Consider the following 20,609-nt stretch of genomic DNA (forward strand, 5'->3'; position numbering starts at 1 on the left):
AAAAAAAAAAAAAAAAATCAGTGCCACATTTAAAAGACAGGAGACTCATCCCTCTTTATGTAAATCAGGTGTAAATCTTAATTGTTCACATAGAAAGGCATGTGGAGGTACAAATAATCCAAAGAATATTTGGATTTTGGTTTCATGTGGAGTTTTGTATTTAATTTTGAATGTGAGTATACTTCCTCTGGGAGCTTATTGCAGTAAAATAAAAGTTGTGGGTTTTCTATACTGTGTAAATCTAGTTGAGGGGCACTCAAAAATACTAATTTGGTACCACTTTTGTTCTTTTCTTTCTATTCATTCTATCTGAACCATAATTTTCTCAAATAATCCATGGTTCCAACTGAGAAAGAACTGCTTTTGTTCAGATCTTTTCTGGAACTGGGTTGAAGTTATTTTGATGGGTATTTTGTAACGAATTATAATCTACATAGAGAAAGTAGAGAAATAAAGGTAACATTGTAATACACCATTTAGTCAAAGCTTTGAGTATACAGATTTGAAAATAAGATTTTCATATGTCTATATATAAATCAATAGCTCATTCAAAACTGACTTTTTTTTGACTTTTTACTGTGGGAGGTTATATTTAGCTTCAGAATTGAGTGAATGTTTGGTTAACTTTTGGTATGAAGGCTTTTTATTCACTACTTATGTCTGTTTTTCAGTCCCAGTTGTGACATGATGGAACTAAGGCGCCGTTATCAGAATTTATATATACCTAGTGACTTTTTTGATGCTCAGTTTACATGGGTGGATGCTTTCCCTTTGTCAAGACCATTTCAGCTGGGAAATTACTGCAATTTCTATGTAATGCACAGAGAAGTAGAATCCTTAGAAAAAAATATGGCCATTCTTGATCCACCAGATGCTGATCATTTATACAGCGCAAAGGTTTGTATTCCACTGTGTTATACAGCTTAAAATTTCTTAGCAGTTATTCATAAGGGGGTATGTAGAGTTAATATTCAGAAAGTCATTATTAGATAGAAGACCTGAACTCCTGTTTTTTTCTTGCTTACGTGATTCTCTTTTGGTTAGGTAATTTAATATAACCTCCTTTTGCCTCACCTCTTAAGCTTTAAAACTGTGATTATTGTTTCAGCATTTTAAGCCTCATAAAAATGCGAAGATGAAGTTGATGTTGAGATTTTTAGAATGTTATGTGACTTCAGTAGCCCCAGATAAAACTTAATATTGGGTAAATTCACTAAATGTCAGTATATTGTTTACAGTCAGTAGTTTTCTTCTATTGAAAACATTGTTTGACCAAAAAGCTTCTCTTATTTAAAACTAAATAATTGTAAGGTATCTAATACTGTTTCTGGTATAACATTTTGCTTTCCATTTTATAAAACATTTCAGATATCTAATATGTAAAGATAATTAGTAGTACTTCTCATTTTTTTACATTACTTTAGACTTTTGACAGGATTGAATTATTTGACTATATTAGGTAATGCTGATGGCTAGCCCTAGTATGGAAGATTTGTATCATAAGTCATGTGCGCTTGCTGAAGACCCTCAGGAACTTCGAGATGGATTTCAACATCCTGCTAGACTTGTTAAGGTAAAATGGCACATTTATTTTAACTTTACATATATATTCACTTTGCTTAGTTCTAACTGCATACACATAAAATTAAAAACACTACACCTTAAATTTTATAGATTAGTAACTAATTTCAGTATTGTCAAGGCACTCAGAATCTAGTGATGTAGATGTTTTTCTCATTGTAGATTATTACAAATCTTATTCGTATGTCATTAATTCAGTTATCCTTTTGATGTTTTATATTTGTAGCATAGGAAAATCTCAGTGGTAATGTAATTCACAGTGTGCTTGGATGCTGTTAAAGTTTGAATTGTAGCATGTTTCTTTAAAAGAACTCTATGTGAAGAAATACTTTAGAAGGATGAGTTATGATGTGTAAATCCTATTCCATTGCTGAAATGCAGTGTGGAACACAATGAACTGAACTCTTCCTTGACTGACAGATACCAGAGGTAGTAAAAATGATATTGGAAAGGTTTGTACCTTTCCTTTTCAAGTATTTTATTTGTAGTTTGACAGGTTGCATAATATATGTAAATGATTCTTTGTTCTGAATTAGTTTTTAGTGGGCATGAAAGGCAAGGATGAAGCTATGGCCATTGGAGGCCACTGGTCTCCTTCGTTGGATGGTCCAGACCCTGAAAAAGATCCTTCTGTGTTGATTAAGACTGCTATTCGTTGTTGTAAGGCTCTCACAGGCATTGATCTAAGTGTGTGCACACAATGGTAAGTATCAATTCATTTGTTGATTAGAAGTGTTTTTCTAGTAGTTTATATAGATGGTCTTGTCGGTCAGCCTTTTGCCCCCCTATTTTAGCATGTCATGCAGGTAATCCCAAAGGAAAATCCCTATTTGTAGCTAATGTTTATTTGGTGCCAAAATGGTTTTGGGGGGAAAAGACGAAAAACTAATCAAAATAAACTGAAAATTTTAATGTTTTGTTGCACTGTACTTTGGAAGTTGGATGTATGTTGAAAATACTTTTCATTTCATGCATAGCTCGAGAAGATCGTCAAGAGAGAACTTCATTTCATTATAATTCTTTTGTTGTAAAATGATGTAGTTGCTGATTATTTTTGTTCAGCCATATTTTCTCTTGAGGCTTATTTGTCTGTGTATTTTAGTATATCTCTTGTGACTTAATTGAGAATATTCTTTTTTAGCATATGAAATCTGAACAGCTATCCAGCTTTCTTCAGGTATTCTCTAAAATATGGGTAGCTCTATAATCAAACTTGAAAATGCCTTGGGGGAACATACTCTTTTAACCAATTAAATATTGTACAAATGTACCAAAAGAGGAACTATGGCTTCTATAATTTTTTTTTCTTTAGACCAACCTCAGGTTCTTGCAGCAAAATTTCTTTACTTGATGTGCTACAAGTGAACTAGGGTCTTTAAAATGTATTTTAGAATTTTTTTTCCAACATGCTTCTTCCCTTGCAACAGGTACCGTTTTGCAGAGATTCGCTACCATCGCCCTGAGGAGACCCACAAGGGGCGTACAGTTCCAGCTCATGTGGAGACAGTGGTTTTATTTTTCCCGGATGTTTGGCATTGCCTTCCCACCCGCTCAGAGTGGGAAACCCTCTCCCGAGGATACAAGCAGCAGCTGGTCGAGAAGCTTCAGGGTGAACGCAAGGAGGCTGATGGAGAACAGGCACTGAACGCTAATCCCTTTTTCTATTTCCGCTTCTCACAGGCACAGGAACACAGGCACAAATGCACAACACACACTACATAACAAACACACATGGAGGAACATAACTGGTAACAGCGACTGGTAATCCAGCTTTCAGCAGTATAGTTGTATGTTCTTTTCTTTTAAAAATTCTGTCTATTTTGCTAACTTTAAGAGTGCTGAGACCTCAAAGGAAAATAAGTTGTGCTTAGATTGCACAGAATTTTGTTTTTATCATAGGTCTAGTTGCTGGAATCTGGGACCAGTTGTTGAACAAGATTCAGTGTTAAGCCATTTTAAACATTTGCCATTTTCTAAAATTTAAAAAATTTTCTCTTTCACGGTCATCAGTTCTAGTCATGGATATTTGAAATTGGACAACCACAAGTCTGAGAGATTTGAAATTTCAGGCTATGTGGCAACGTCTTTGGTACATTTCAAAGGTCTGACTAAATCAGTCTTTGGGTGGCTTGAAAATTGGGGCAAGATCACACACTGTGTGGTTAGTGGAGACCGGCAGTGTTTGTGCATCCCTGATATCCTTTGTGTTGTAATTTATCACCCTTTTGTGTTTCACAGATCTGGCTTTGATTGGCTGATGAGTGTCTTTGTGATCAGTTAAAAGTGGTAGAATGTATGTACGTGGACTTGCCTAAATAATAACTTTAGGAGAAGACAATCTGAAACATTTGTGACCTTGCACAGATCAGCAACAGACTTTTTTAAATAAATTACTTTTATTTTAAGGTTTCGTAATAGTAATTATGTTCTTAACTTTGTATATCAGGATGAAGAAGAGAAGGATGATGGTGAAGCTAAAGAAATTTCTACTCCTACTCATTGGTCTAAACTTGATCCAAAGACAATGAAGGTAAATTTGATAGTGATGGTTTTTCAGTTAAAATGTTTAACAGGAATAAGAGTGATATTGGTAGGGATGAAGACAATGTTTTTTCAGACAAAAGCCATTCAAGATGAAGTCCACTGATGTTATATGTATAGTATATGTTGTATTTATATACATAAATTACAACATAATTAAACAAAAGGCAACTTTATAAATCAGTTCAACCAATATCAGTTGAATACCTTAACATACAAGGACCTATAGTGTGAGTAACATTATTTTCTGCTTTGGGAACTGACCAAGAAGGCAGTATTTCTGCACTTCAGTAACTTAAGTTCAAGGGGAAGGGAAGAACCATGGAAAATGTTCATCTGGTTTTTAATATAAATTTAAAATTAAAACATAGATATACATCTAAACTAGAAATGATAAAATACGTGTCTCTTGAAAATATTTGATTAAACATGTACTAGTTTTTCTTTTCAGTGTCTCTAGCAGAAGATAGTTTTATTGTGTTGTGTATCTTTAGTTTTTTTTGACTCATGTTGCTATTTTAATAGGTAGAGGGTTCATACCTACTGTGTATATTCTATATATCTATTATCAATGATAAATATTTTGACAATATTAGAATATCATTTTTGCATTATTTCCAAATAATCTTCAACACCATCAGGTTTCATATAGAGTACTGTGGATTTTGAAAATATGAACAGTCAGACTAAACTTATGTCCAGGGATTTTTGTAAGACTGATGACTTTACTACTAAGTTCTATATAAGTATAATGAATGCTTTTTTAAAAAGTATACATCAGAAGCAGAAAATAATACTCAATCCTATGAAACATAATTATGCTTAAAATTTGTATATTCCATAATTTTTTTCCAGATATGAGCTTTGTGATTGATTGTTATTGTGTGTAAAAGTTAGTCTCATCTTTTGAGTTAATATTAATTTTTTCCGTGTAACTATTGTTCAGTATTTTATACTGTTCTAATTGGCATACTATTTTTATTTAGGTATTTCTCTTTTATTGGACATGTGTGTTTATTTATTTTTTGAGACAAAGTATCACTGTGTTACCCAGGCTGGAGTGCAGTGGTACAGTCATAGTTCACTGCATCCCAAACTCCTGGGCTCGTGAGATCTCTCAACTCGGTTTGCCAAATATCTGAGACTTACAGACATACACTACTATGCTCAGCTGGTTTCATTATTGGACTTTTGGACTCTTTATTTTTTTGAGGCGTGAGACTATTATAAGTACATCTTAAAGTTTATTTTTTTTCTCCAATTGAGTATTTCTTTAAAGTAGATTTACAGAAATTAGAATTTCTGAGTTCAAAAACTTTTTTTTTTTAAGACCAGGGTCTTTACCACTTGGGCTCCTGGAGTGCAGTGGCACAATTATGGCTCTCCACAACCTCTACCTCCTGGACTCAGGCAATTCTTCTGCTTTAGCTTCCTGAGTAACTGGGACTGAAGACATGTACCACCACACCTGAATAACTTCTTGGTTTTTTTTTTGTAGAGATGAGGTTTCACTATGTTGCCTAGACTGTACTTGAACTCCTGGTTTCAAACAATCCTCCCGTCTCAGCCTCCCAAATTACTGGGATTACAGTCATAAGCCACCACACCCAGCAAAGAATATTTAATAAATTGTTTTTCAAGCATCTTAAAACATATTGCAAGCCGGGCTCAGTGGCTCAGCCTGTAATCCCGTGCTTTGGGAGGCTGAGGTGAGTGGATTGCCTGAGCCCACAGGTTCGAGACCTGCCTAGGCAACTTGTCGAGACTTCATCTCTACAATAAATCAAAAAATTAGCCGGACGTGGTAGCACGCACCTGTAATTCCAGCTACTTGGAAGGCTGAGGCGGAAGAATCACCGGAGCCCAGGAGGTTGAGGCTGCAGTGGCCGCTTCCGGGTGTGGGTGACAGAGTGAGATTCCAACTCAAAAACAAAAAAAAAACACATTGCAAATTGTTTCCTAAAAAATATTCTATCATTTTGCATTTTCACAAACATTGTATGAATTGTTCAAGTGTTTCTTTCACCAACTTTTCGAAAAATAATCCAAAAGATAATTGTAGTTGGTTTCCCTATTTCAGTGCACCATTTTCTTTTCTGTGTTTTTCTGTTCCATATATTTAGGTAAATGATCTCCGAAAAGAATTAGAAAGTCGAGCTCTTAGTTCCAAAGGACTAAAATCACAGTTAATAGCTCGATTGACAAAACAGCTTAAAGTAGAAGAACAAAAAGAAGAACAGAAAGAGTTAGAGAAATCTGAAAAAGAAGAGGATGAAGAGGATGATAGGAAATCTGAAGATGATAAAGAGGTATGTTTAATCATTTGTTATACTATAATGGTATTCATGTTTGTGTATAGGATATTCTTGGAATATGTGATTTAGGGGTGTGTGTGTGTACTTTTTTGAGGTCTACTTTATATGTAATGCAATGCAACCATTTTAGTGAAAATTCTGTGAGTTTTAACAAATTTGTATAGCTGTATAACCACCACCATAATCAAAACGTTAACCAGTTCTATATAAACAGCTTAGAGATTAAAATCTAGTGAAGTTCTTACGCAGAATTTTGCTGCTTCTAAAACAATATATTTGATTGGTTCTTGTTCCTTTAAGACTCAGAGACTTATTCAAGTTGTTTTATGTCTCTTATGTCCAATAGAAAAACTCCTGGATGCATAAGCCTGTTATTTGTTTTCTGAATTTGAAATATAGGGATATCAGAAGTGTGTTTTTGTACCAGTCATTGGGATAAACCTCAGTGATTGGCTCCCATCATTATTTGTGAAGAATTCCTTTCAGAAATGTTTCATCTAAATCTAATTGTGAGAAAACAATCAGATGAATTCTACAAAGCAGGTTATCCAAAATTTTCATAAAATTTTCATGTAATGAAAGTAAAAGAATGGAATGATTTATGAGGTGTCTTAGATTAAAGGCTATTGAGACGTGATAACCAAATACTACAAGTGAAAGTTTACTGGATAGGAATATAAACTCATAATATTGAATATTTTGGGGGCAGTTAGAGAAATTTCATTGTGGATATGGATGTGACATTAGATAATATTGGAGCAGTGTTCCATTTCTTGAATGCAGTAATGGTTTTGTAATTGTGTAGGAGCATTACCTGGTTCTTAGGCAGTACATGGACTCATGATTTCTTATTTTATTCAGTGCATATTTATTTTCATGATGAAATTGTCCCAGAGTTGGCCCGTGGGATTCCTTTTAAGTTATGTGCCCTTTTGACATCTTTTTTGAGGACTCCTGTCTAGCCTGATAGGACGTTTCAGTTTTACTGTGTAGTATTCCTGCCCTAGGTCAGTGGTCAGCCATATCTCCAGGAAGCTGTGGTGTCTTAGTGGTGACTGGTATTTAGGAACCAGGATGTGCTCATTGTTATCAGGTTGGGGGCTCCTAACTTGTCTCAGGGTACAGCGCTATATAAACTGTGAGTACCTCCAGTTCTGATTCTAATCTGACATTACAGAGTTCGTTCTGGTTTTCTCTTTTCCCATATGTCTAACTTTTTAATCCAAGGATAATAAGAAACTTGGCTCCCATTGTACTTAATGTATTTGCTTGCTTACCCAGTTTTCCATCATTGCTCCCTCTCCCACCTGGATACTCTCCTAACTGTACTTTAGCCTTACTCTCTACCCTATCCTCTCTCTCCCTTTCCATGGAATACTCATTGCTCCATTTAGGTTTCAGTACCTAGTTACTGGGCATTTAATCTGTGCTGGAGAATTATGGCTCTATCTCCTAGCTAGCCTCCATCTCCTGTGTGGATACTTGCTTTCCTTGAAAAGATTACTTTAGAACAGAATTGTCAGAACAGATAGAAAAGGCAAAAAGAGCCAGTTGTCACTTTTTGATGTTAGCAGCCATTGGTCTTCAGATCCTGTATCTGTTGATTCATTGGGGTTGAAAAATAGTGATATTTTAGTTCTTACCGTTTTGTTTTCACATATTTTCCTTACCTGCTATTTGATTGTCAGTGGTACGGTTTACTTAGTGGTATATTCATATAGAAGAGGGCAGGATCAGCAGTTGATTGTTTTGTTTTTATTCAGTTTTGAAGGTAATGAATTAGTTCACTGCCATCTTCACATGGCTACCTGTTTATTGTTTTTTTTTCTTGGTTAACATACATAAGTAAGATATTGGTTTTATTTGTTTGGTTATTACTTTAAAACTGTTTATCTTTGTTCAGGCTCATGGTTGAATTGGTTTGCTTTTAACTACCATAAATTAAGTGATTCAATTTTTTTTTTTGAGTCGGAGTCTCTGTATCACCCAGGCTGGAGTGCCGTGTCACGCTCATGGCCACCACAGCCTTGACCTACTGGGCTTAGGCGATCCTTCTCCCTCAGCCTTCCAAGTAGCTGGAACTACAGACGTGTGCTACCATGCAAGATCATCTTGCCAAGTTGCCTAGACTGATCTCGAATCTCTGAGATCAGGCAGTTCTCTTGCTTGGGCTCCAAAAGTGCTGGGATTACAAGTCTGGGCCACTACACCTGACAAACATATTTGATAAGGGCCACGTGAAGTGGCTCACGCCTGTAATCCCAGCTTTTTGGGAGGCCCAAGGCTGGAGGATTACTTGAGGCCAGGACTTCATGACCAGTTTGGCCAACAAAGTAAGAAAATTTAAAAATCAGCTGGGCATGGTGGTGCATGCCTGTAGTCCTAGTTACTTAGGCAGCTGAGACAGGAGGATCACTTGAGCCCAGGCGTTCAAGGTTACAGTGAACTAATGATTGTGCCACTGCACTTCAGCCCAGGCAATAGAATAAGACTCTGTCTCAAAAAAAAAAGGAAAAATCATAAGAGAAAATATAATTATCTTTAGTTAAGTGGAAGTGGATCAGCATAAAAGTCTTCATCCTCGTCATCTTTACTTTAAGTGGGTGAGCAAGAGAAGGGGCTAGTCTTACTGTTTCAAGGGTGGCAGAGGCAGAAGAACATTCACGTGTAAGTGTACCTGTGCAGTTGAAAGTTGTGTTATTCCTGGGTTAATTATATCTATTTATATACATATGCCCACACATGCCACATTTTGTTTATCCATTCATCTATTGGTGGGTACTTTGGTGGTTTTCAGCTCTTGGATATTGTGTATGATACTGCTTTGAACAAGAAATTTTTCTTAGATTACAATTTTTTTTACTTTTTTTGTGGCCTTGCATTCATTTTCTTTAAGGATTTCTGTTAACTGCATATTGGACCTGCTACTTCAATATTAGTAATATTAGTAACTTGAGTCATTTTCTTTCTCATTTCGTTTTTTCCCCCCTCATCTGTATGTGTCACCAACATTCTTTTTAGTTTAAAAATGTTCCCCTTTATCTTTCTTCACTTAAGACATTATCTGTTGTGCTTATTTTCTTTTCTATCCCTTTGAGTTTATTCTTAAATTTCTAAAACTATGTTTTCTCCTGATTTTTTTTTTTTGCCAGAGTCCTATCACCTCATATTTTACCGTTTTGTTTTGTTTTTGAGTTAGAGTCTCACTCTGTCGCCCAGGCTTGAGTACAGTTGCACGCTCACGGCCATCCCAGCGATGACCATCTGCTAGGCTCTGGCGATCCTTCCACTTTAGCCATCCAAGTAGCTGGAACTACAGGCACGCACTATCATGCCCGGCTAATTCTTTTTTTTTTTTTTTTTTTTTTGAGTTGGAGTCTCATTCTGTCGCCCAGACTGGAGTGCAGTGGCTGCTCCTGGCCACCGCAGCCTCAACCTGCTGGGCTCCGGCAATCCTTCCGCCTCCGCCTTCTAAGTAGCTGGAACTCCAGGCATGCACTACCACGCCCGGCTCATTTTTTATTTATTGTAGAGATGAGGTCTCGCCAAGTTGCCCAGGAGGGTCTCAAACCTGCAGGATTACAGGCTGAGCCACCGAGCCCTGCTCCAACTAATTCTTGATTTAGAGATGAGGTCTTGCCATGTTGTCCGGGCTGGTCTCAAACCTGGGGCTCAGCAGTCCACTCATCTTGGCCTCCCAAAGTGCTGGGATTACAGGCTGATCCACCGCGCCCAGCCTTTTTTCTTTTTTTTTGAGGAGGAGCATTGTTAGGTATTGCCCAGGCTGGACTCAAACTTCTGTGCTGAAGCAGTCCTCATGACATGCCTCACACTTTCTCAGGGAGCTCAGACCATAGGAGTGTGCCTCCATGCCTCACTCTTTTTTTCTTCTTCTTTTTCTTTTTGTAGAGATGTGGTCTCACTATGTTGCCCAAATTGGTCTCAGACCTCCCAAAATGGTGGAGTTACAGGTGTGAGCCACCTCACCCAGCCTTTTATCCACTTTAAAAATTCTTATTTATGCCAGATGCCAAGACCTTGTGTCTGCAATTTAAAAAATCGTCTGGGAGTGATGGCGCATACCTATGGTTCCAGCTAATTGAAAGACAGATAGAAGGAGCACCTGAGGCCCAGCTGGTTGAGGTTGCGGTGGCTGTGAGCGTGCCGCTGCACAGCCTGGGTGACAGAGTGAGACCCCGATAAAAACAAAACAAAACAACAACAAATATTCATTTCCTGAATTTTGATTGTTAAGTGCATGATACAGAATGCCTGTGGATCTTGTAACTTTTTCTTAATGTCTTCTAGCACACTTTAAAAATAGTAAGTGAAAATTTTCATCTGTCTTGTAGCTGTATCTTTCTGGCCCACTTTCATTGTCTATAGGGATATTAATTTTGCTTCTTTTGTCTTTCTTTTTTTAAAATAGTAACTTTGTGTGGGATTTTGACCTCAGTATTTTTTCATTGTTCATTTTTATGTGAATTTAGTTTGCCTAAGCTTTTATTAGGCGATTTTCTTCAGACACTTTTCTAACTTCACAGAACTCTACTCTATGTTCTATTATATTCTTGTTATGTCAAAAACATATAGCGGCTTGCCGTCTGTGGTTTTGCTTTGCTTTTAATGTGGGGTTTCAGAAAGATCCAAAAACTATGCTACCACCACCATTTTCCCAGAATCTCCTAATTAATAAATAATCTCAATGCAGGTAATTTTTCCTCCACTTTAGAAAGTACTTTGTTATGCTGAGAAAACCAGAAGAAGGAATTAGGAGCCCTAAAATCTTAATATCTTTGATAATATTTGAACTTTCTCCCCCTCTGAGCCCTTGTGGTTGGCATAATCACCATAAAGACTCATGGAAATTGTATTCTTTTGCATACATACATACACACACATGAAGTTTAACTATGATTTGTAATTCCAAATATTTAGGAAGAAGAAAGAAAACGTCAAGAAGAAATGGAACGCCAGCGTCGGGAAAGAAGATACATTTTGCCTGATGAACCAGCCATCATTGTGCATCCAAATTGGGCTGCAAAAAGTGGCAAGTTTGATTGTAGCATCATGTCTTTGAGTGTCCTTTTGGACTACAGATTAGAAGATAATAAAGAACATTCATTTGAGGTAATGTTTTAAGTTTCAGATAGGATCTATACCAAGTTCATACATTGTCTCTGGCTAGTATATGTCTGAAAACTCTGCCTTTTTCATTGCTTCTGTTTTTTTGTGTTTTTGTTGTTTTATAGTTTATTTTGGTGGGGGAACAGATGATTTATGCTCTAAAGTTTCCTGCTGACTCACTTTTGCTGATTGCATTCCTGTGGTGTGGTTTATGTGTTTATATGTTGCTCTGTCCTCTATAGTTCTTGTAAATTGATAGTTGGATCTGAATTCTTTTTTTTTGAGTCGGAGTCACCCTCTGTCGCCCAGGCTAGAATGCAGTGGCACGCTTGTGGCCACTGCAGCCTTGAGCTGCTGGGCTCGGGATCCTTCCGCCTCAGCCTTACAAGTAGCTGGAATTACAGGCGCCACACCTGGCTAATTTTTTAAAAAAATTTGTTGTAGGCTGGGCTCAGTGGCTCAGCCTGTAATCCCGTGCTTTGGGAGGCCGAGGTGAGTGGATTGCCTGAGCCCGCGGGTTCCGAGACCCGCCTGGGCAACTTGGCGAGACCTCATCTCTACAATAAATCAAAAAATTAGGCCGGGTGTGGTAGCGCGCGCCTGTACTTCCAGCTACTTGGAAGGCTGAGGTGGAAGGATCGCCAGAGCCCAGCAGGTCGAGGCTGCAGTGGCCGGGAGTGGCCACTGCACTCCAGTCTGAGCGTCAGAGTAAGACTCCAACTCAAAAACAAAACAAAACAAAAAATTTATTGTAGAGATGAGTTCTCACCAAATTTCCCAGGCTGACCTCAAATCTGTGGACTAGGACAGTCCTCTCACCTCGGCCTCCCTAAGTGCTGGGATTATAGGCGTGAGCCACTGTACCTGTCCAATAGTTGGATCTAAATTCTTAATCAGATTCAGGTTCAGTTATTTTTTTTTCCTAAGACTCTTTCATATAATGGTGTGTTCTTTCATCAGGATATCCGTCATGTCTGACTGTCTCTTTGAGGGATAAGATATTACTTTATTATTTTCTCTAGAATTAAAATGACACAATGTTGTTTAATGGGATTGAACATTTTACTTGTGATTGCTTGAGTTATAAGAGTAAATAATTGATGTTTATCTTTTCAGTTTGAATCTGTTTCTTTGTATCATTATTTTTAGCAGCTTTACAACATGTAATTATATGTCAGTTTTTGAAAAAATAGAAATTTTTTATCCCTAAGGAAATAATTACTTCATTTTTAAAAAATAAAATAAGATTTCCAAGATAATTAATTTTGTACTACTTTGTACAAAATCATCATATATCTACAGTTACAGGTGTGTTCAATTATTGTATCTTACCAACATATCTCACATTTTTAATTTTTAAATTATATTGAAAAAAGTCAGTCATGCTTACTTGATTCAGAAACTTAGTGTCGACCAAATGGTAAGATGAAAATGAAGGAAAAGACTAGAAATTTTTGCAGACAAACATATGAATAATCCTAGTAAACAAATATCCTTAAAATTAAATGCTGTGTAATTTGACTATTCTTTTAGCATTTGCCATAAATTTAGGTAATTCCTTTTTTTTTTTTTTAAGTATTTTAAAGATGTGGGGTATGGCTGGGCTCGATGGCTCAGCCTGTAATCCCAGCGCTTTGGGAGGCCGAGGTGAGTGGATTGCCTGAGCCCATGGGTTCGAGACCTGCTTGAGCAACTTGGCAAGACTTCATCTCTACAACAAATCAAAAATTAGCCATGCTTGGTAGCACGCGCCTGTAGTTCCAGCTACTTGGAAGGCTGAGGCGGAAGGATTACCAGAGCCCAGCAGGTCAAGGCTGCGGTGGCCGGGAACATCCACTGCACTCCAGTCTGGGTGACAGAGTGAGACTCCAACTCAAAAAAAAAAAAAAAGATGGGGGGGTACAAGTTCAGATTAGGTACTAAGTGGTGTACGAACAGGTGAAGTTTGGACCTCCCGTTGCTCCTCACTTTGCCTGGATCACATTCCCTTAGAAATGTTATGTGTCTCCCATCCCCTGGCAGTTTCCTATTACTGCCAATCCCTTTCTTGTACTAGTATGATAAATGTTTAGGGTCCACTTATGAGTGAGAACATGTGGTATTAACTTCTTTGTTTTTGTGATATATCACTGAGTACGATAGGCATTAAATCCATCCAAGTTGCTTGTAAGTTCATAATTTTGTCCTCTTTATGGCTGGGTAATATTCCATCATGTGTATGTACCACTTGGTTTTTTTGGTTTTTGTTTTTGTTTTTGAGTCGGAGTCTTACTCTGTCACCCAGACTGGAGTGCAGTGGCACGCTCCTGGCCACTGCAGCCTCGACTTGCTGGGCTCCGGTGATCCTTCCACCTCAGCCTTCCAGGTAGCTGGAACTACAGGCGTGTGCTACCACACCTGGCTAATTTTTTATTTTATTGTACAGATGAGGTCTCACCAAGTTGCCCAGGTTGGTCTCGAACCCGTGGGCTCAGGCAATCCACTCACCTCAGCCTCCCAAAGCGTGGGATTACAGGCTGAGCCACTGAGCCCAGCTCTTTTTTTTTTTCTTGAGTTGGAATCTCACTCTGTCACCCAGGCTGGAATGCAGTGGCACGCTCATGGACACTGCAGCCTCAACCTCCTGGGCTTAGGCAATCCTTTCATCTCAGCCTTCCAAGTAGCTAGAACTATAGGCATTCTTCACCATGCCCGGCTAATTTTTATCGAGTTATTGTAGAGAGGAAGTCTCGTCAAGTTGCCCAGGCTAGTTTGCAACCTCTGGCAATCCTCTCACCTCTGCTTCCCAAAGTGCTGGGATTACATGCTGAGCTACCACACCAGGTCCATTTAAGAAAATTTTTATGATAGGTTTATTATTTTTTGAGGTATTTGAATGAAGCTATACTAAATATATCTTTAGAGCATTCTTTTGAGAACTTTGAGGCTTCTCAACATCAATTATTATAGTTGTATTGTAAGTGTTTTTTAATGGTTTGATATGACAAGTATTTGTTTCTATTGAAATTTGCTGTGTTAATGTTGGTATCTTTTTATAGGTTTCATTGTTTGCAGAACTTTTCAATGAAATGCTTCAAAGAGATTTTGGTGTCCGAATATACAAATCATTACTATCTCTTCCTGAAAAAGAGGACAAAAAAGAAAAGGATAAGAAAAGCAAAAAAGAAGAGAGAAAAGAAAAAAAAGAAGAAAGAGATGATGAAACTGATGAGCCAAAACCCAAACGGAGAAAATCTGGTGATGATAAAGACAAAAAAGAAGATAGAGATGAAAGGAAGGTCTGTAATTATTTCTATTACCAGCAACCTGATTACAAAGTTTTCAGTTCGTCTTCTAGGTTACAAAGGATGGTGTAGCTTTCCATCACAAAAGTGTAAAAGCCAAACTGAAAGATTTTAGTGTATTATTAGAAATGTATTCAGGCCGGGCACAGTGGCTCAAGCCTGTAATCCCAGCATTTTGGGAGGCTGAGGTGAGAGGAATCCCCAAGTCCAGGGGTCCGAGACCAGCCTGAGCAACTGGTAGAACCTCATCTCTACAATAAATAAATAAAAATTAACCAGGCATGGTGGAATGTACCTGTAGTTCCAGCTGCTTAGAAGGCTGAGGTGGAAGGATCGTCTGAACCCAGAAGGTCGAGGCTGTAGTGGCCATGGGTGTGCCACTGCACTCCAGCCTGGGCAACAGAGTGAGGCTCCATTTCAAAAAAATAAAAAGAAATGTTGCCGGGCTTGGTGGCTCAGCCTGTAATCCCACCGCTTTGGGAGGCTGAGGTGAGTGGATTGTCTAAACCCGCGGGTTCAAGACCTGCCTGGGCAACTTGGCAAGACCTCATCTCTACAATAAACCACGCTAGCCAGGTGTGGTAGCGTGCGCCTGTAGTTCCAGCTACTAGGAAGGCTGAGACAGAAGGATCGGCGGAGCCCAGCAGTTTGAGGCTGCAGTGGCCAGGAGCAGACAGAGTGAGACTCCAACTCAAAAAAAAAAAAAAGAAATGTCTTCAAAATAAGTGGGGCGCGATGGCTCACACCTGTAATTCCAGCACTTTGGGAGGCCAAGGTGAAAAGATTGCCTGATCCCACAGGTTTGAGACCATCCTGGATAGCTTGGTGAGACCTCGTCCCTGCAATAAATCAAAAAGTTAGCTGAGCATGGTGGTATGCACGTATAGTTCCAGCTACTTGGAAGGATCGCCTGAGCCTAGCAGGCCTAGGCTGTGGTGGTCATGAGCATGTCACTGCTCTCCAGCCTGGGTGACAGTGTGGCTCAAAAACAAAAAAAAGAAAAGAATTATGTTCAAATTAGGCATATGTAAACATCTATAGGTAGTTTTCTAATAGTCTATTCCTAAAGTGTACTATTATATTAGAAATTTCTAATGTGAAACAATTTTAAGTATCTTTTTTTTTTTTTTTTGAGTTGGAGTCTTACTCTGTCGCCCTAAAGTGTAGCACACTCATGGCCACCCCAGCATTGATCTGGGCTCTGGCGATTCTGCCGCCTCTGCCTTCCAAGTAGCTGGAACTACAGGCGCGTGCTACCGTGCCCAGCTAGTTTTTATTTATTTATTTATTTATTGTGGAGATGAGGTCTCACCAAGTTGCCCAGGCTGGTCTCGAACCCGGGCTCAGGCAATCCACTCTCCTCAGCCTCCCAAAGTGCTGGGATTACAGGCTGAGCCACTGAGCCTGGTAGTTTTAATTATCTTTAATGGATTTAATGTTTTTAGTTATAATCATTTTATGTTTGAGATTTCTTAATTTTAAATTGCAGAAAGAAGATAAAAGAAAAGATGATTCTAAAGAAGATGATGAAACTGAAGAGGATAATAATCAAGATGAATATGATCCTATGGAGGCAGAAGAAGCTGAGGATGAAGAAGATGGTATGATTTAAATGTTGTTTTTGTTATTTCTTAGAATTAAAAATGCATTTTTTATTTGGTGACTTTGTATCACTGAAATCTATAATCTTAATATTTTTGTTACTTCAGAATATAGAAACAGTGAAATACTCTCTAGTAATGTTTTTCATTAGGTAATTATAGTTTTACTAATTTTTTGTTGAGACGGTTGTTTTCATATATATTTATTATTGATTCTCATATGTCCCATAAATGATTAATGCTTAGCCAACTTGAAGAAACAAATTTCTTTGACCATGGTGCTTAAACTGTGTCATAAAAGGCATATCAGTCCCCGTTGTTTTATAGGCCAGCCTCAGTGGCTCAGCCTGTAATCCCAGCACTTTGGGAGGCTGAGGCAAGTGGATTGCTTGAGCCTGCGGGTTTGAGACTAGCCTGGGCAACTTGATGAGATGTCATCTCTACAATACATCAAAAATTAGCCTGGCATGGTAGCGTGCGCCTGTAGTTCTGGCTATATGAAAGGCTGAGGCAGAAGGATATTTGGCACCCATCAGGTCAACGCTGGGGTGGCCACAAGAGTGCCACTGCACTCTAGCCTGGGTGACAGAGTAAGACTGACTCAGAAAAAAAATATATATATATATATCTTTAGAGAACTGATTTCGGTATGTTCTTTAATAAAGACTATCATAATGTGAAAGAGGATAGAGAGAGAACCTCTGAACACATTGTCTGTTCTTCCCCATGTAGATCTGGGCCTTTTGGGATTTTTTTAATTGTTTTTTTTCTGGCCAAGCATGGTAGCTCACGCCTATAATCTCAGCACTTTGGGAGGTTAGAGGATTACCTGAGCCCTCAGGTTTGAGACCAGTCTGGGCAACTTAGTGAGACCTCATCTTTACAATTTAAAATAATATATATATATATATATATATATATATATATATATATATCCGGGCGTGGTGGTGCGTGTCTGTAGTTGAGGCTACTTGGAAGGCTAAGACAGAAGGATCGCTTGAGCCCTGCTGGTCGAGGCTGCAGTGGCCAGGAGCGTGCCACTGCACTCCAACCCTGGGTGACAGAGTGAGACCCCAAGTCCAAAAAAAATTTATCTTTTTCTGAGATAGAAAAGTCCTAAGAGTGTGGGGTTTTTTTTGTTATTTTGGGTTTTTTTTTTTAACAGTTTGTAAGGATGATTATTATTTAGGGCATCTTTAAATTTTTCTCTATATTTTCTTCTCTCTGCCATATCATTTTTTCCTTTGATGAAAATATTCAGACATTAAAAAAATTGAAAAGGTAGTCCAATGAACACCCGTGTGTTCATCAACTTTAATTCAGGAGTTGTTAATATTTTGATTTATTTGTCTTGTGTTTTTTTAAATTCATTTGAAAGTATAAATTCTGGCCGCGCTCGGTGGCTCAGCTTGTAATTCCAGCAGTTTGGGAGGCCGAGGTGAGTGGATTGGCTGAGCCCGCGGGTTCAAGACCCACGTGGGCAACCTGGCGAGACCTCATCTCTATAATAAATCAAAAAATCAGCTAGGCGTGGTAGCATGCCCCTGTAGATCCAGCTTCTCAGAAGGCTGAGGCAGAAGGATCGCTAGAGCCCAGCAGGTCGAGGCTGCAGTGGCCGAGAGCGGCCAATGCACTCAGTCTGGGTGACAGAGTGAGACTCCAACTCAATAAATAAATAAATAAATTCTTCAGCTTGCTCATGAAAAAATCATGCTCTCAAATAAACACAATTTCATAATTATATCTGAGAAAATAATAATGCCATAATACCATCTTGATACTATGTGGTATCTAATCTTATTTGCCTTAATAACTCAGTAGCAGTGACTTTCATATAACAATATTCATTTATCTTTATTACTTACCTTTGTTTAATGGAGACTTAACCTCCCCCCCCCCCCCCCCAGTGTTCATGTTTATTGAGGGACACAAGGGGCTACAAGGGAGTCCTGCGTTTCTGGGTGTTCATCTTGGCATCTGCCTGGATAGTGAGTGGTCCCACGGGCAACAGGTGATAAGGGTTACTTGAAGGTGTGACTCTCCTCTCTGCCCCACCAACAGCCTTGGGGCTGGAACATGACTGAGTCACAGGGGTGGTTTCAGTAGGGCTTACCTTCATGCTCTGCATGGCCAGTGTCTTCCCACATTTCTCACACTTCAGGCAGAGCCATTGCCAGTCCTGCCTGGGGAGGTCACCCTCTCAGCAAAGTACACCTCCTTCTTATACTTGGGGCACCTGGGCATGGTGGCACAGGGTTCACAAGGTGATGTCTGGGTCCCTGTCACTGGGGGACTCAAAACTTACCCCATTTTTGACAGCTCTATTTTCTCTATTGTGTTTTCTCAGTATTGTCTTATTGCTGCTATAGTTAAAAATCATGACACAGTGTTCCCATTTTTTTATCTATGTCAGAATGTCCTTGCTCTCAATCTTTCCTAGGTGGTGGTCTCATCTGTTCTTCTAGCTTTCAATACTGTCTATATTGTTGTCAAATTTATTTCTCAAGTCAGACCTCTCTCCCACTGTCCCATTCCTGTCTCATTGACATCCTCACTTGGTTGTCTGACTTGGTTTCAAAATCAACATGTCTAAAACTGAACTTCTACTATCCCTCTTCACCAAAAAAGAAAACATATAACATACAAAAATCCTATACCATTCTACTTCCCCAGCTCATTTGATAACAACTCCGTCTCTCTAGTTGCTCAGGCTAAAACTTAGGTGTCATTCTTACCTCTTTTCTTTCTATCATATTCTATTTCAGTCTGTTAGGAAGTCATATTGACTCAAATTTCGAAACATATCCAGAATCTGCTCCATTCACCTGACCCTAATCTAAGCCATGTTATCTATTACCTAGATTGTGTTACCTCATTTGCTATTTCCTGCTGATGTAAATTTACAGCATTACAAATTCTGTTCCTGGTTGCTGCTGACATTAATTTACCTCATCGTGGAAGAATGTATTTTTGGGTTTATAATCCGAGTAAAAATCCAAAGTACACAGAATGCTAGTCAGAGTGGTGTCTGAGGCAAATACTGGATTTGTGCAACTTTCAGCTATATTGTAAAAAAAGGTGACAGTTTAGAAAAGACTGTTTCAGTCATGCTTAATAACAAGTTTGCAGCAACTAGCTACAAATTTTTTTTTTCACCTGCTCTCAGTATTAGGAAAATGAAAAATCTGGTCATGAATGTGTTAACAGCCTCCTAACTGGTTTCCCTGCTTCCCCTGCTCTCCAGTAAAGACCCTAATACAGTTGCTGGAATGATCTTTGTAAAATTTAGGTCATTTCACTTTTTTGTTCACGTTCTTCCAGTGGCTCCTCATTATTTAACTCACAGGAAAAGCCAAACTGTTTACAATGACGTTATTTCTCCACTTTCATCTCTTAACTACTCTTCCCCTTGATCCCTGTGTTGGGAGGTTTGCATTGGCAGTAATCCATCTTTAATTTTTCACACTTGAAGTCTTGTGTTCAGCTGTTAGCTTCTCAGTGAGGCCTGTTCTGTACCATATTCAAAATCGCAGTCCTCTTCTCTTTCCCAACACAAATTCCTGGTCTCTGCTTATCCTATTGTATTTTCCCATAGAACTTATAACTTATCATACTATATACCATTTACAGTTTAACAAGGATAAAAAGAGGTACACTTTTGTCATTCCTCTTGGGACAGTATAAATTGTGCACCTTTTCTGCACAGAAAGGTGAATGTGAATTAGCCATATCCTTTAAAATATTAACACAGATGATTATTCCATAATTATGTATAAAACAACAAATGAAATCAATCTGAATATTCCACAAGGAATTATGTAAATTCACTTTCATAGTATTGCCATGCAAGTAAATTCTGTTCACCCATTGGAAAAATGTTGGAGAATGATAGTGGCATAGAAAAAGATTATAGTTTCTATAGACAGCATATTTCTATAAGTTTATTTATTTATTTATTTATTTTTATTTTTATTTTTTGAGTCGAAGTCTCACTGTCACCCAGACTGGAGTGCAGTGGCCATTCCCGGCCACCGCAGCCTTGACCTGCTGGGCTCCGGCGATCCTTCTGCCTCAGCCTTCCAAGTAGCTGGAACTACAGGTACGCGCTACCACACTCGGCTAATTTTTGATTTGTTGTAGAGATGAGGTCTCGCCAAGTT

The 20,609-nt window shown here is 38.5% G+C and overlaps 1 protein-coding gene and 1 pseudogene across 4 annotated transcripts in view; one reads left to right on the top strand and one right to left on the bottom strand.

Moving 5' to 3' along the window:
- CCAR1 (cell division cycle and apoptosis regulator 1) overlaps positions 1-20,609 on the top strand; it is a 69,629-nt gene that overhangs the window by 35,719 nt on the left and 13,301 nt on the right. For all 4 annotated transcript variants that reach the window (XM_008073084.1, XM_008073085.1, XM_008073087.1 and 1 more), the window contains 9 exons: positions 672-897; positions 1,460-1,573; positions 2,118-2,284; positions 3,009-3,219; positions 4,028-4,111; positions 6,246-6,431; positions 11,376-11,567; positions 14,603-14,842; positions 16,338-16,449. In XM_008073084.1, the coding sequence (XP_008071275.1) occupies positions 672-897; positions 1,460-1,573; positions 2,118-2,284; positions 3,009-3,219; positions 4,028-4,111; positions 6,246-6,431; positions 11,376-11,567; positions 14,603-14,842; positions 16,338-16,449 (1,532 nt within the window). The remainder of the gene's footprint in view (positions 1-671; positions 898-1,459; positions 1,574-2,117; positions 2,285-3,008; positions 3,220-4,027; positions 4,112-6,245; positions 6,432-11,375; positions 11,568-14,602; positions 14,843-16,337; positions 16,450-20,609) is intronic.
- Positions 18,471-18,693, bottom strand: LOC110594494 (annotated as a pseudogene).

The sequence above is a fragment of the Carlito syrichta genome, unplaced genomic scaffold, assembly GCF_000164805.1.
Source record: "Carlito syrichta isolate Samal-C Ts95f unplaced genomic scaffold, Tarsius_syrichta-2.0.1 Scaffold315646, whole genome shotgun sequence".
Lineage (NCBI taxonomy): Eukaryota > Metazoa > Chordata > Mammalia > Primates > Tarsiidae > Carlito > Carlito syrichta.